This window comes from Anser brachyrhynchus, assembly GCF_964034855.1.
Source record: "Anser brachyrhynchus genome assembly, chromosome: 5".
NCBI classification, from domain to species: domain Eukaryota; kingdom Metazoa; phylum Chordata; class Aves; order Anseriformes; family Anatidae; genus Anser; species Anser brachyrhynchus.
The window spans coordinates 41,716,403-41,731,833 of record NC_137699.1 but is presented as its reverse complement, the minus strand read 5'-3'; the positions used below and the strand labels follow the sequence as shown (position 1 = coordinate 41,731,833).

At 41.5% G+C, this 15,431-nt stretch overlaps 1 protein-coding gene across 17 annotated transcripts in view; it reads right to left on the bottom strand.

The window, feature by feature from the left end:
• Positions 1–15,389, bottom strand: part of LIN52 (lin-52 DREAM MuvB core complex component) — a 46,400-nt gene extending 31,011 nt beyond the window's left edge. For 2 of the 17 annotated variants that reach the window (XR_013952233.1, XR_013952234.1), the window contains exons 1-6: positions 15,308–15,389; positions 15,141–15,215; positions 15,009–15,046; positions 14,575–14,641; positions 14,148–14,194; positions 13,481–13,564 (exon numbers count right to left, since the gene is read on the bottom strand). Coding sequence is in view for 9 of the 17 variants with exons in the window: in XM_080595500.1 (XP_080451626.1) it covers positions 12,716–12,891; positions 13,481–13,564; positions 14,575–14,641; positions 15,009–15,046; positions 15,141–15,215; positions 15,308–15,326 (459 nt within the window). In the remaining 8 variants the exon portion in view is untranslated. The other 15 variants (XM_080595503.1, XM_080595508.1, XR_013952235.1 and 12 more) reach the window with 14 other exon arrangements.
• Positions 15,390–15,431: the final 42 nt, after the last annotated feature.

The following is a 15,431-nucleotide window of genomic DNA, read 5'->3' as shown; positions in this document are numbered from 1 at the left end:
CTGAATTGATGTAATGTTTTGATTATGATATTTCTGGCAGAAAACATTCCTCTGACCCAATGGGCTTCATCTGCCCACCTCAACACAGCACTGAAAAAAGGCTGAAAAAACAGAAGCTGCTGTCCTGGCAGTGAGGGACAGTCCCCCCCCTTCCAGCTATTCCTATCTCAAGTACTATATTTTACTGTATTACTATATTTTGTCTCAAGCCCACTGCTATATTCAATAAAGAATTTCTAGAGAAGAAAATTTTCAGAAAATTTTCACTGTTTTATGTAAGTTAGTCTGCTCTCTGTCCTAAACCCCAAAAGCTCATGGCCATAAACTCTAGTCCCATCGGGATGCACAGATATACTAGGCTATTACAAGATTGTTTTTCTATTTTACTCCTTTGTTGTGACGCCTAACAAATTGCAAATAGGCAGCATTATTTCCACACTATTAATACCAGTGATCCTTTTATTTTTTGAAATAAAATTGTGTTCTTTCATAACCAAGTACAAAACCTCCACAAGTGAAGGATCAGTATAAGACAAGACAGGGCTGAGACATAAAAGGAAAGGTATGTTCAGGTGAAATCAGTTGTACACACCTGTGCAGAGCGACAGAGCAGGCTCGCACTGGGACTGAAGAGGAACAAGAACACGCAGCCATCCTCATCCGCAACGCATCAGGGCAATAAACTCGACGTGTACAGGGAGAGTCAGAGCAGAGTCCTCCGTTTCTTTTCCCTCCCCCCATAAAATGTGTATTTCTGCAGGAGATATATGGGAACTAGTTATGAAAGTCAAGCAATTAAAAGGCATTTCGGGGGTATTCACGGGACTGCACCAGCCACAAGTGCCTGACAGCTCTACGCGTGTGCGAGTCCCTGGAGAGCCATCACACTTCAATTACTATCACTAACATTAGTCATTATCAGGCTGGCTTCGGTCCCCGGGGAAGGCAGCTTGTGATGACAATATCCAGCCTCTCCTTGTAAAACAATTCATTAGGCAAAGCGGAACAGCTGGGGCAGCCACGTGGAGGTCTGCGGAGTGGCCGCCCCACCGGGACCTGCAGCCCCCCTTCCCCTTTTGGAGAGGGGCAGCCACCACCCCCACGACAGCTGTAAAAGCCCCCGGGGACACTTCAGGTTTAATCAGCGCTCCTTATACTCGAGGGAAGCGTTTGATTGCAAACTTAAACTAATGGCACTCAGAAGGTTACGACAATCATCAGATAAGAGGCTTGAGGGCATTTTTATCTTGTTCTAATGCTCACAAGCTAATGAGGCAATAAGAGACAGATACTATCAGACATGGTCTAGCAACATTGCACGCAGGGGATGTTCACGGCATTTGCTGGTGATGCAAGAGGGAAGCCCATGATAGATCCTGTAGAAGACTTCAAGCTCAGAAATAACTGAAACCACTGAATAAAACAATAAAGTGCTAGGAGGATTTTCACGTAGCCTTGTACATATTATCACCTGATCCAAACCAGAGGAAACCGGAAGGGAATAGAGCAATACCCCACCAACATCCCAGCCTATTCCCCAAGTACACCGTATTTCCTTTCTCATAGCACAAATGCTGGCAGAACTAAACAGCAGGACTGATCCTTACATACCGAGCAACTCCACTGCCTCTGAGCTAGAAGGTCAATGTGCCACAAACAGGTAAATAATCCCTGGTATTAGTATGGACTAACTGTTATGCTAACAATTTTTAACCTTTATGCAGCTTGCAAAGAGAAATATTTTCATATATGACATCTGCAAACAGCTGGAAATAGGGTTGTTTTTCTTAGGTACCCTACTTAGGCTCCAGGCCAAAGCACACTTGATAGTCGGATCTGTTTCATTACCACAATCTCATTTTACTTCTAGTAAAGACACAATATGCTAATCATGCCTTCCCGTGGCATATAATAGGAGCAAGCAGGGGATGATAGAGAACAGCATACAGAATAGGATATGTAATGACTCAGGCTTCATATGCTGTTTGTTGTTTTTTAATCTTTTTCCACTGTGTTGCAAAAGAAAGTTACCACGAACTCCACCGTCTAGTTGCAGAAATAGGGGCATGTGAGAAGGCAAACAAAAAGGCCAAGCAGAACAGCGGTCATGCCAGAAACCAAACCAAGGTCTCCAAAGCCACATCCTGGTGAGATTTTCACTAGGATCAGCTGCAACCCTGCAAATAGGCCCAACTATCCATAGCGTGGAAGAAAATTCCACAGGACGGAAGTAACCTTCACTCCTGCCAGAAGTCAAAATTTACAGGAAAACATTTCAGAAGCAATACAGGGATAATAATTCCATTATCTGTAAATACAGAGGAAATGTTCTATTAACATGGAAGCAGCAGAAAAAAAAAATTGGATAAAGGGAGAAAAGGCAAAAGAAATTTAAATAATAGATACAGAGCAGTTGCAAAGGTTTTAAAGTCCCTGCCAGAGCATCTCCCAAGATTTGTATGGCATTTTTGTGTTTCTTAAACCATAATGGAAAAATGCACATAACCTTATGCTTGATCAAACTTTTCCCCATCTTCAATTCCTCCACTGACAGTAGTCTACAAGTTATCCTGTCAGAATGAGAGTAGCAAAAAATAGGCTTCTGACAGTATAATGTAAGAACATTTTGTTTGTAGTCATGTTTCTTTCTGTGCCAAGCATGTGGCAGGTAGAAATGCTTTAATGTGACAGCCCATTCCCTTACTTTTGTGGCTAAAAGCTCTTCAGTCAAGCCCCATTGACCCCCCTGCTTGTCTACACGAGTGATGTTGGTTTCACTGTTCATTTGAGCTGAGACACACAAGAACCTTTGTATACATGGAGGATCATTCTCCTCCTCTGCTTAAAGAGTGATACTGAATGCAGTATACCTCCATGTAAAGAAAAATAGGCTCCCCAGCCTCAGTTGCCCAGATAATAATCAACTCTGTGGATGGAAGTATTTGAAAGACCATTTCTCACCCCCTCCAAAGTATGAAAGCCACCACTTCCATACAAAAACCCTGAGGTTTTTTGCTCCTAACCAGGCTGCTCACATGAAGGCACACCGGAAGAGTTCCACCTGAGATCTCCTGCTCAAAGCTGCTGAGCTGAACCAACCGCCTGGTGCTGTGTTCAGGTGAGATTGGGGAACGCAGGCTTCGAATTAACTTACTCCTAGAAAAGATCTTACATCAGAGAATCATCCGATCACCGGATGATTTGGGTTACAAGGGCTCAGGAGGTCTCCTACTCAAAGCAGAGCCAATGATGGGGTCAGACTGCATCACTCAAGGCTTTATTCAGTGAGGCCTCGAAAATCCCCACAAACGGAGGCTGCACAGTCACCCTGGTAGTTGAACAACATCCTCAACTGCTTGGCTGACCAACACTAATACTCCAGATGTCCTCACAAAGCACAAATTACTGTTTTGATAAGCATACTAAAAATCATTCAGAAAACTAATGGTGACAGATCCGGTGAATGCGTGCAAAGTTTTTAAAGAAATATGTTTGTTCCACTGGTCTCCAGATTAATCAGATCTCTTCCTCCCCACTAACCCTGCATAGGCTCCCTCCCTTCTCCTAACTATGGAAAGTATCTGTATCAACCTTCACTCCATCAATGTAAAATTAAGGATCCATCCATCGACTCATTAAAATTAAGGCAAGTAGTACGAAGCAGTGGATGAAGTACCTTTGTTTTACCAAAATCAAACATCTACACAAACTATGACTGGGAACATAAACAAGGAGAGGAAAAGGATGAGAGGAAAGGAAAAGGAAAGACACATATCACAGACCTTTCAATAAAGATCAGGTAAAAAGCATCGCAGAGTAACTCAGCTTTGATGGAGAACTGCTGTTGCACCGGGCACTGTCCTTTAAGATAAAGAGGAGTTTTAACAGCACAGTTATCTGCCAGGTATTTGGCCACTTAGCACACGGTCCTTACACCTAACTTTGGCAACCCACTTACTAGACCTAGATGGACATTGTCAAACACTCAAAAAGCTCCACTTTGTACTCCCAGCATTAGGCTTCAGGATTAACAACCACACAAGGGCAGATGTTATCTTAACGTTCCTAATGCTCCTACATCTGTGCGACAGTAAATAGTCAAAAAACTATTTACACAGATAATCACAGATACTATTTATTATGATCTCCCTTCTGAAAAATACATCCAGAAGACTTGGTAAAATATCAGTGAGCTGCATTTAGGGCTCTCGATGCATACCTGACATAATGAAAGTTTGGTTTTCACAGTCACTTTCAACTTTTAAAAATACTTCTGAGAGAAAATAACTGCATATTTAATGTTAACAAAAGTTAGTAAATCACAAATAATCCAACCCAAACTACATCATTAACAACAGAAGATTCTACATGTAGCATGTAAATACATACTGATAAAAGTATCAGCAACAGACATCAAACAGAAAATAACTGCAGAGAGAAACTGCAGAAGTTTTAACTTTGACATATTTAAGAGAGTTTTCAGAATTTTCTCCTCTTCAAGCTCCCCCAGTATATACCTCCTTCTGAAGCAAGCTGGCATCTTCATCAATGCCTGGAGATTAGGGTGCTATATTAGTACCCTCCATCAAAGTCCACAATAGCTCTTTCCCCTCGGCATAAGGCAGGGGGAAGAAAGCTAAGATGCAGAAATTTCTTGAAGCTTAGAGAAATATTTGTTCTACTTCACAAGCAGACAGAAAACATCCTAAAGATCCATGCAATGTTTTGGTTTTTTTTTCCATTTTTTAAATAATATGACAGTTACCGAGATACAGCATTTGTTTTATGGTAAGAATGCACAATTTATGCATATGGTTAATATCGTATTTTGTATCATCAGTAGACTGCATCTCCCTGATTTTGTATTTAGGAACAGTCTGGACCTGCTGTTTTTTTTCTGCACATAGAGGGCAACCACACACCCACTTATTTAAAAAAAACAATAGCAGCCAAGGTCCAGACTCAATTTCCATCCTCACCATTGCAACCTAATCTCCTGGCAAGTTAATGCAAATCAAAGCGAACACTTCTCTGACACTGGTAGCAAAGCGTGTTCCTCTCCCAAGAGAGACCTGTAAAACAGGACAGTCACTGACAGCAGTACAATTACTGACACAGATACAGACTTTATGGACATGTTTATCTCTGCTGTAAATCCACACTCTCTCTCCACTCCGATTCATGAGTCATAAAGAAATTGCAGATAATGAAAAAGTTGGAGAAATTTACAGCGTGTCGGAAACCTCAGACAGCCAGAAGAAATTAAAGAGCTGACTGAGGATAAATCACACAGGTACAATTAAAACTTCCTATACCTTCCTCACTTCCAAACTGGGGCACAAGCCAATGGAGATGATGAAAAGTTGAGGTCATGACTCCTCTGACTGTAATTATTTCTTAACTACCTACATGTCAAAATTAGCCAATTCACAGATCATGTATGAATGCCAATCTCAGGCTGGCATTCTGATGTCTCACTCTTCCACCAGGAAGAACCCTGCCAGTAAATAAACCACCCAGCGAGCAGTATAAGGAAAGGTGATTTCCTCGTCCCTCTGCAGATGCAGAGTACCTCTTACCATATCACTGTGCATTAAAATGAAGCAGATCTACGGTGTGGGAGGAGGAAATAAAGAGAATCAGGAGAAAGGCCAAGGTTTCCCATGGAAATCATGGCAGCTTGGACATTACAGTGACAGGGTCGTATAAATACCCTAACAGATAACAAGTGGTCTTTTCACCTTTCTGAAACAACCAAGTAATGACTGAGAATGACTATGAATGTAAATCGGAAACAGCCTGTATTAACTCTGTATTTTTCCAGAAAGCACATAACTGGTAAGGAAAACAAAACCAAGCATTATCATTTCCATCAACTGTATAGTTCCCGAAATACCCTCTGATCGTTTCCCAACCCACAAACTAACCATCCATAATGTGAGACATTTTCTGGGAGAAGTCTACTAATTCAACTAAGTAAATCCTTATGCTAACTGCATATTACAGAAATCCAGTGTCCAAAGAACATAATTTTATTGTCCGGCTATAAAACTCTGCCTTCAAGCTTTGAAGCACGATGTATATACTATTTCACAAAGTCCTTGCAAACACAGTACTAAATAACAAAATAAGAGAGAAATATGCTTTCAGGCAAAGCTGAAATGCAATGAAAATTCATTCAGCAAGGCAGCAAAATGTAAGGGAACTGACCAAGAAAAACAGTTGCTACAAAGAAAATTCTTCACAGAGCAGAAATATTACATGGAGGCATATCGAAGCACATGCATCTCGAACTGTTTCCCTCCTAAGCAGGATAGCCCACATCACAACAACAAATAGTGTATTTTAACCTTAAGGACATAATGAGCACTAGATCTGGCATGAAATATTCCCTTCCGAGTCCAACATACTTAGGAACAGTATAGATGATTCCAGAACACATTCTCTTCCTTCTCGGTTTAGATGAATGGACACACTAGCACAAGAAGCACTACACTTCTGGAGGTGCTGGCTTTTACCAATGAATAAGCGACCGTCCTCCTTACTCTTTTGTCAGCAGTCAAGATACTGAGAACATTGCTGCATCTTCCTGATCACTGGCACCAAGATTCTTGCTGTCTTGTGTCCACATCACGCGATCCTCCTTCACTTCCTCCTTCGTTCTGCAAGTTGGTCTCCTTCCCTAGCTCCACCATTTCTTATCTCTCCAAGGAAACAGTCATGTTCAGCAAAGTCTGCTCTTCTGGATAGATTCCAAATCCCCATTTTGATCAATAAGAAACGGTGAGAAACCAGTTCCCTTTCTGTGCAACTTCCCAGACTGCAGAAAGGGAGCAAAAGCTGGCAACATACAGCTTTTACCAAAATGGATTGACATTAGAGATTCCAGAAGGTATCATGAGACCTTATTGCTCTCTCCAGCTACCTGAAAGGAAGGTGTGGGGAGCTGGGGGTCGGCCTCTTCTCGCAGATAACTACTGATAGGACTAGAGGGAATGGCCTCAAGTTGCAACAGGGGAGGTTTAGGTTGAAATTTAGGAGACATTTCCTCTCAGAAAGTCAGGCATTGGGACGGGTTGCCCAGGGAGGTGGTGGAGTCACCGCCCCTGGGGGTGTTCATGGAAACGTTGGGCCTGGTGCTTAGGGACATGGTTTAGTGGGTGACATTGGTAGTAGGGGCATGGTTGGACCAGATGAACTTGGAGGTCTTTTCCAACCTTAATGATTCTATGAGACAGATTCCCCACTGACACCCCAAATATTAAAACCCTCTTTATTTACACATACCTGTTAACCTGTTGATTTCCTAAAAATGTAAGAATCTGAAACATTTTGTTACAAACAAGTGTGTACACAGTCTAGAAAAGGCACTAGCCAACTAGAAAAGACACTAGTAATTGTATTGCACTAAGTAGGGGGCATGTTTGCAAACGTAAAGTAAGGCTTCTGAGCTTAAAAAGCCTCCGTTAATTGACTCAGGACTAAACAAAGAGCCGTAATGGTCAGTAAATATTTTTTATCTGATCAATTACATCATTAACATTGTTTAAGTCTGCTGGAGTACACTGGCCACTAGTTTTTCACGGAGCCTAGAGACAATGTGTGTATCCATACAATGCACACATAGATCATAGAATCATTTAGGTTGGAGAAGACCCCCAAGATCATTTGGTCCAACCCTTATGCAATGTATGTTGGTACTACACGTAGACACTCCTTGAAAAGATGATCCATTACAGAAAACGAAAGAGATGTTTCAGTAAGGTGATAAACGGTCCTCCCGCCTTTCCTTACTTCCATTCTAATCCAACAGCTTACGCAAAGTCCAAGTTTAATGATAAATGAAGTGTCGTCCTGTTTTATATAGCTTAAAAATAACACAATCTACCAAAGACAAAGTACAGAGTCTCTGACTTAAACCTATCCTGTGATCAACATCAAGGGGAAAAAAAAAAGCATCAATGCGTGAATTCACGTTCAGTCATGTTGGGAAGAGCTGTAACAGCTTTGAAATTATCCATGTCAACAGCAGGCTGCAAGGATCACAGCCAGAACTAAGAAGTAAATGTTTCAAAATATGCCACAGTTCAATTCTGCTCAAGGGAAGAGGAAAAAGATGGAAGTGCTCTACTTCTCCAAACCTACAAAGCTGAACTCGCAGGCAAGAGATCACGTATGACAGCGTTTATCTGAGAGAAATGAAAAACTGAAGACTACCAATCTGAGAAAGAATGGCAATCTGTAACTAGCTTGGAGTTCAGAGGGACTCCCTGTATGATTTTCCAGAAATTTCAGAGGCTTGTGAAGCTGCAGAGGGCTACAATTCACAGCCTAGGACAGCTTAACTTGGGAGCAGGGTAGCTGTTCCTCATTCCTACCTCCATCAGTCTCTGGAAAGTTCTCTCCAATATAGGGACACCTCAGTGATTTCTGGTAGCAGATGCTGAACTACCATGCATTACAGCCCAGCCTATTACTAAAATTCAAAATGAAAAATAAAATCTGTCATTCTACCCCACCACCTCATCTCCGATGGGCGAATGGCAAATACCTACAGAAGAGCATATGACCAGGGCAAGCACCTAGCCCAACCTGCCTTGTAATCTCTCCCAGCTTTTTGAGTCTCCAAGATTTCTAAGCCACCGGTGACCTCTTTGTGGTCAGACACTCCTGATGGATTTATCATCCAATAATCTGTCTCGCTTATTGAATAAGATAACTCTGGACCCACAACCTTCAGAGGCAATGAGCTCTTGACTATACTAGACAGTGAAACCTCCTTGATTTTGTCCTAACATTTTGTTCTCTCTGGCTCCCATACTTTGAAAAAAATTGAAGAGTTGTTCCCCATTCCCACTTCTGCATTCATTGGTTTTACAGACCTTTTTCCACATACCGCACCAATTGTCCACCTCCAGGCTAAAAACCCCCTAGTTGCTTACTCATTCTTCATAGTAATGAAAACCATCACTAATCCTGACTGACATCCCCCACAGCACCCAGGCGTAATTCCTGGGCCCTTGACAGCCAGCATCAAGCAGCTCTTCCACTGTACACTAGCTATCCAATTTGCTTACACATGCTGAACACATATGGAAGATAAACAGGTGTTGCACAGAAGAAAATAGAAGCAAAGCGTATAGAGCTCAGTGAAAACCACAGCACACAAAACTATGGGGGACACTTGGCTGAGTATTTTCAGGAACTGCCACGTTGCTCTTAAATGAGGATTTGACATTGAAAAATACAGTCTCTTACATTCCTAATCTTACAGGAAGCAGAGCACAAAACAGCTCCAATTCCAAATGAAAATATAATCTAACATAAAATTATAGACTTACACTGCTGGTAGGGAAATTATAAGAGGTATTCATGTTTGTGGGGTTAGTTATCCCAAATTTTCTAATGTTTAAGACAGATGCTGCATACAAGCACCATTACCTTCCCCTTCCCAAATATATCAGGCCTTTAAAAGACCAGGCTTTTCAGGAAGTCTTATACTAATGAATTTCATTGCTGAAGCTACAGTATGACAGCACAGCAGCCTGATAATCATACTAGCATCAGTGAGATTTTATAAACAGGAAGCATGGCTGTGATATTGGGCATATATACACCTCAGGACTTCTGAACTAATCTACCAAGTGGTACCTGAAGATGTTGGAAATTCATAGCAGGGCTTTCCAGAAGTCTCTGGACAACCACATTCCTTCAGAGATGCAATACTTCCTCTGCTTCTCCATCCTACCTACTTTACCCTTTTACAAATTGGTTTGTTCCAAAGTTTGGCAAAACATAAAAAAAAGCTTTATAGAACACTATGTTTTATTCTGTGGTGCAAATAAGCTCTGAATTATGGAAGACTAGTCCATCTTTAATAGGCAGTTTAATGGCCTGCATCTTAGTAAAAGGGAAATGAATGTTTGGGAGAACATGCAGCCAGAACAAAAAACACGCTCACTCACCATTTATTTGGTTAAAAAAAAAAAACTTAGGATAGTTACAAGGTATCTGCCAAACATAAGCCTTTTAAGCTATGAAGAAAAAAGCCAAGTCAGCAATTGATTTTACGCAATTATGAACTCAATTTATTGGGTACCACTGAAGCTGGAGAAATTGGATAAATAACTGGAAAGATCAACAGCTACCTTATTCAGAAAGCAGTCACTGTTCCCTCAGAGGAGGAGGAGGGAACTGGCATTACCAAAAATAGCATTAACCATTTCAGGTGGCAAATGTCTATCTCAAATTGTGACATTATCATCCCAAACTCTGAGACTGTTGTGTTATCGAATAAAGCTAGTGTAGTCCAAACAGATGCGAGCCACACTGCACAGAAATCTTAACAGAGGGCAAGATGCTCAACTCCTGAAATGCCCATCAAAATACTGGAGGAAGCTCTGTTAGCATTATCCCAGTTCGAATGGCATTTGCTGCATCCGAGACCTCTGACATTAAAGGTCACCTCTGAAGTTTCTAGTTGCTGTTTGATGAACTTAGTGTTACAATCAAAGCAGGGCAAGTCTATTCAGTTTCACTCAATAGAGAAATCTAGTCATGTTAATAACTTAATTCGATTCACAGAAACCACGGGACATTCAACAAAAAATAGGCCGGGTTATAGAAAGTAAAGGTAACCCTACAGGAAAAAGAGGAGGAAAGTTAGGTACAAAGAGCATACATTTGTCAGAAGCACAGGAAAGCAAACGAGACAGAGAAATCCATGGCCAAAAAGCTAGGGACAAATGGAACTACACATAAGAATGTGGAATCCATGTAGTATTCAACCATTCCTAGAGAAAAGCAGTAGTATAGTTTTGTTTCCTGTATTTGTCTAGAAATATAGCTTATACATTATGTCACAGATGAAAACATTTCATGAAAACATTTTCCTTTCTCGATAGCGCAGGTAGACATTATAACATTCTTCTGAGTTAACTCTGTGTCATCAGATGTTGATAACTTGCATCCTGTATTTTTAATATATCTTGCCAAACGGTTCTGTGGACAGTGATGTTCACTGCCAGTAATTGCTGGACCACTCAAGATGCTCCCAAACACTGAAGAGCCTGCGCTAGTATTTTTAAAGAATAAGTAGAATAACCCAAATGATTAGGAACATATCAGCCTTCCATTGGTCCCAGGCAAAATACTAAGGCAGTTCATCAGAATTTAAGAAAAAAGGCATATAATTAAGTAATTATTAATTTCAAACTATATCTTGTTAAATTCACTGCTCAGATCTCAATTTTAATGTCAGAATACTGCTTTGATAAAGAAAGCTTTTGAAGAGGTACCCAGTCCCACATGTCACTTTGCCTCATGAATTATAATACATATTTATAAGAAGGTTATAAGAAGGGTGCTGTGAACTGGTTCTGTAGCAGACCTCACAACAGAACTACAAAGTCACTGAATTGGTACATTTGTCATGGAGTGCTGCAGGAATTGTTCTGGTCCTGAACAGCATTTCATAAATAACCTGGACAAACACAGAAGCCTTTGAAAATACAAAGGAATTAAAACGTAGAAGGGGAGCATTGGAAGGAAAAGTGAATAAGTTGCTGACACAATGAAGCAGGATTGTTTCTCACATAATACAGATGAAACCTGTGAAAGTACTGCCAAAAGGACAGTACACATTTAGAACAGGAAACGTGTCAAAAAATGTCTTGGGAAAAACGAACTTCAAATCGTGACTGAAAGTGTACAATTTTAAGAAGTATCAAGAATGCTATGAGAAGCTTCATGCTGCCATCTAGAGGAGATAGGTCAGGATGTTTTTTTAATCCTGTTTTTGATAAGCAGTTTCGATGATCAGCCACATAAAAACATGGAGTAATGCATTTCAATATACAAAGATATAATCAAATCATATACCTCTGAACCAAAACCACAAGTCTCTTAACTTTAATAAACAGATCTTTTTTTACATTTCTTCTTGTTTTCTCACTTATCTAAGTCTGCAAGAGAAAATAACTTAAAGACAGTATTGGAAAAAATGGTCCTGAGAGGCCCTGTTCAAACTCAGCACTTCATTTTCTGTGAAAGTTTTCCTAAAATAAATGTACATGTTATGACATACAAAGCTTTACATATATTACAGATTAAAGGAAAGTAGACTTCATCAACAAGTTGTTACAAACACGAAGAGAGCTTTCATAAGCCTTAGAAATTCAAGAAATCAGTTACCATAGACTAATGGTTATAACTCTCAGACCTCAAACGTTTTTTCCTCACTTGGTCTTCTTTTCATATTTATTTGTTCTCGGTAAAAATAAATAGAAATAAATGCAACATAAAAATTGCTAAGCTTTGTTCACTTGATGTAACTTAGGCTCTGCTTAAACTCCATTTAGCATAGCAAAGCTGCTTGGCTTTCTCAATTAAGCTGTAGGCTTACATGTCAATCAGCCAGTCTTCGTATTTGACTAAGGTTTCCTTTGTTAAAGTATAACTTCTACTCCCCTAAATGCTTCTTACAATCTTAAAAGACATTAGCACTGAAAGTGCAATATTTTTTTTTTAAGTGCAGGGAGCGTGTTCAAACAGTTTTAATGATCTGTTGATTAAAAAAAGCATTAGAGCATTGTAGGCTTAAAGCTGGTAAGCTTTCAAAGCTCTGTGTATAGCCCAAGAGTAACTGCAGCTAATGTCTACGATAGGCCAAAATTAAGCAAAAAAATTTAAATGTGTCAATATGCACAGGCAGTGCTTAAAGGAAGCACAATCCCCTTGAAATCTTCAAAGCTGGATCAACCTGTTCACAACAAAGTCCCAAATGTGATGATGAAAGCAACAGCTTCAAAAAAATTGATAAAAATTGGTTGTTGGTAAGTGGGATGAAGGTCAATTTCAGTATGTACTGACAGCACCTCCCGCTACAGCTGACTATAGGAGAAAACACAGCAACTACAGAACCAGAAAGCAGCATGAGCACTAATTGCTAACAAGTAAAAGGCTCAACGTGTAGGTATTACATGAAGTTTCACACAAGTACTGTCACAAATATTCTGAGAAATAGCTTCAGCATCTGTGCAGGAAGTGAAGCAAAGTTACCTGATTTATTTAAGTCAAATGTAAGTCAAAGTGATATCTGGTAATTACTGCTAGGATATTTTCCCCCACGTAGGTAGGCTGTAAGCTGGAGAAGTAGGCATTCTGTTCTGCAGGTGCCCTCTCCCTGTTTTTGAAGGTCACAAATTACTGTGTTATCTTATCACATTACTAGACCTTAATATTCAAAATAGAAGTCAAACCCCAAAGATAAGAAACTCTAAATGTTAGGTTTCATTGCACCAGGGTAGGCTTGTTCAGGGTAGCACACTTCCCCATCAGAAGATCTCCTACTGCACCACCACAACTGCAAGATATTTACCAAATCCGCCAACACACTTCTCCAACTACTTGTGTACTAGAAGTGCATGTTTTAGTGGGAGGATTTGCAACGCAGCCAGTCACATCCACGCATAGAACTTACATTCATCCAACCCCAGCTGGTAAGCCAAGTTCTGCAGGCCACGAACCTTCTCCATCAGGTTAGCTGTAGTGAGGCTCCCCAACTCTAAAAAGAGAGAAAAGCACGATTTTTAACACTGTCTACAGACCTCTAGTGGCAGTTTATATGTTTACTATTTCACAGAGCATTCAAGTAATACTTTCTACAATTTCAATTTGAGCTGTGCAGAATATGTTCTTTAATCCTTACAACTCAGACATGAGAACCAGCAAAAAGTTATGGCCATATAAAAAGCAATTTGTCCTACTTCCAACACAGAACAATTCAGCTGGAATTCACGTGAGAAAGAAGAGCAAGCTCAAGGATGATTGCTACAAATGACTGTAATATGCAGTAAATCCATATGCTAGCTAGCCTTTATGCAGCTTTTCAAACAGCCTTACAAACAACGTTTCCACTGGAGATCTCAGTTACAAGAGTGAAAACACATGCACACAACATCATTCAGCAAGCCACTCAAGAAATCTAAGCTGGTCACCAATGTTAATCATTTGAGGTCTACCAAAACAACCCTTATGCCTCTTCTCAAACAACAGGAGACACCTATTGTATTTCTACAGTAAAATATTAGTAAGAGAGGTAACTGAAACATAATATATAATGTTACACAGGTTTAACTAGTTCTTATTTGCTTGTTTTGAAAAAACAGACAGCCTTTGATGTCAGGATATTTTCCTGGAGATGACAGGAGTAACAAAAAATCGAGGTAATTGACAAGATAAAGAGACTACTAATCTAGATCCTTCAGCTGCAGATTCTGCAAATGCAAGGGCTAGAGATCGAAGGCCACAGGGCTCGCTGATAGGAGTTTCTTGCTTTCAGAAGTAAAATAAATTAATGGGATAATGAATAAAAAAGTAAAAAGAATAAAAGCACAAACTGTTAGGCATCCACGACAAAGACTCTAAAATAAACACTGAATAACACAGAAGGATCACTCCCCATCCCTACACCTCCAGAAGGGTTCAGAAGCAAGCCCTTTAACCCTTCTTTTTTGTAAGGAAGGAATTCCCACCTGCTTTGACAACCACACCCTCCCCAGCGCCCATACTCACCCTTTAACATATCTATATCATCATTTTCCAGCTCAGCCATCCATTTGGGAGGAGAATTCGTAATAGGCTGGTTTGGAAAAGAAAAACAAGATGCAGAAAACAGACCACGCTCAGACAACGGCATCTTTGGGAACACACAAGAAAGTTTGAGCTAAAACTTAAGGCCAGTTAAACTGACAGGGAAGATGAGGGTTCCAGGTGCTCTGTGGGGATAGTTTAACGCTTAGTCTTGTTTTTTAGATTCCTCTGGACGCTTTAAGGGTTAAAGCAGGGCAGTAACACCCACAAACTAAGGAGAGGACCCCAGAGGAGGCTTCCCTAAAGCTTAAAGCCCTTCCTTCCACCCCAGGCTGCAGACGGGAGGCTCAGCGAGCCGCAGGAGGCTCGGCCAGGACGCGGGCAGCAGCACAGGAGACCCGGAGCGGGCGGCTTACGCTTTTGAAGGAGGCGGCGAACTCGGCGACTCCCGGCACTGCAAGAGAGAGAGAGCGGCGGTGAGCGGGGCGGGCAGGGGGAGCGCACCCCGCCGCGGCTCCCCACCACCCCCAAGAGCCCCCAAAACTCACGCTGCTCGGGCCACAGGTCCGGGGAGGCCCGGTCCAGCTTCTCGAAGCTCAGCAGCGAGGCCTCCAGGTCGGCGCCTGCAAGAGACGGCGGTGAGGGGGCGGTGAGGGGGCGGTGAGGGGGCGCCCGGGCCCGACACCGCCACCCCCCCCCTCGCCCCGCGCCTCACCGTCCGCGGCAGCCGCCATCTTGCCGCGTCACGTGAGCACAGCCGGGAGGGGAGGGGGGAGACAAAAATTCCGCCTTCGGCCGCGCGGCCAATCGGCGGCCCGGAGCGGGGGGCGGTGGAGGCA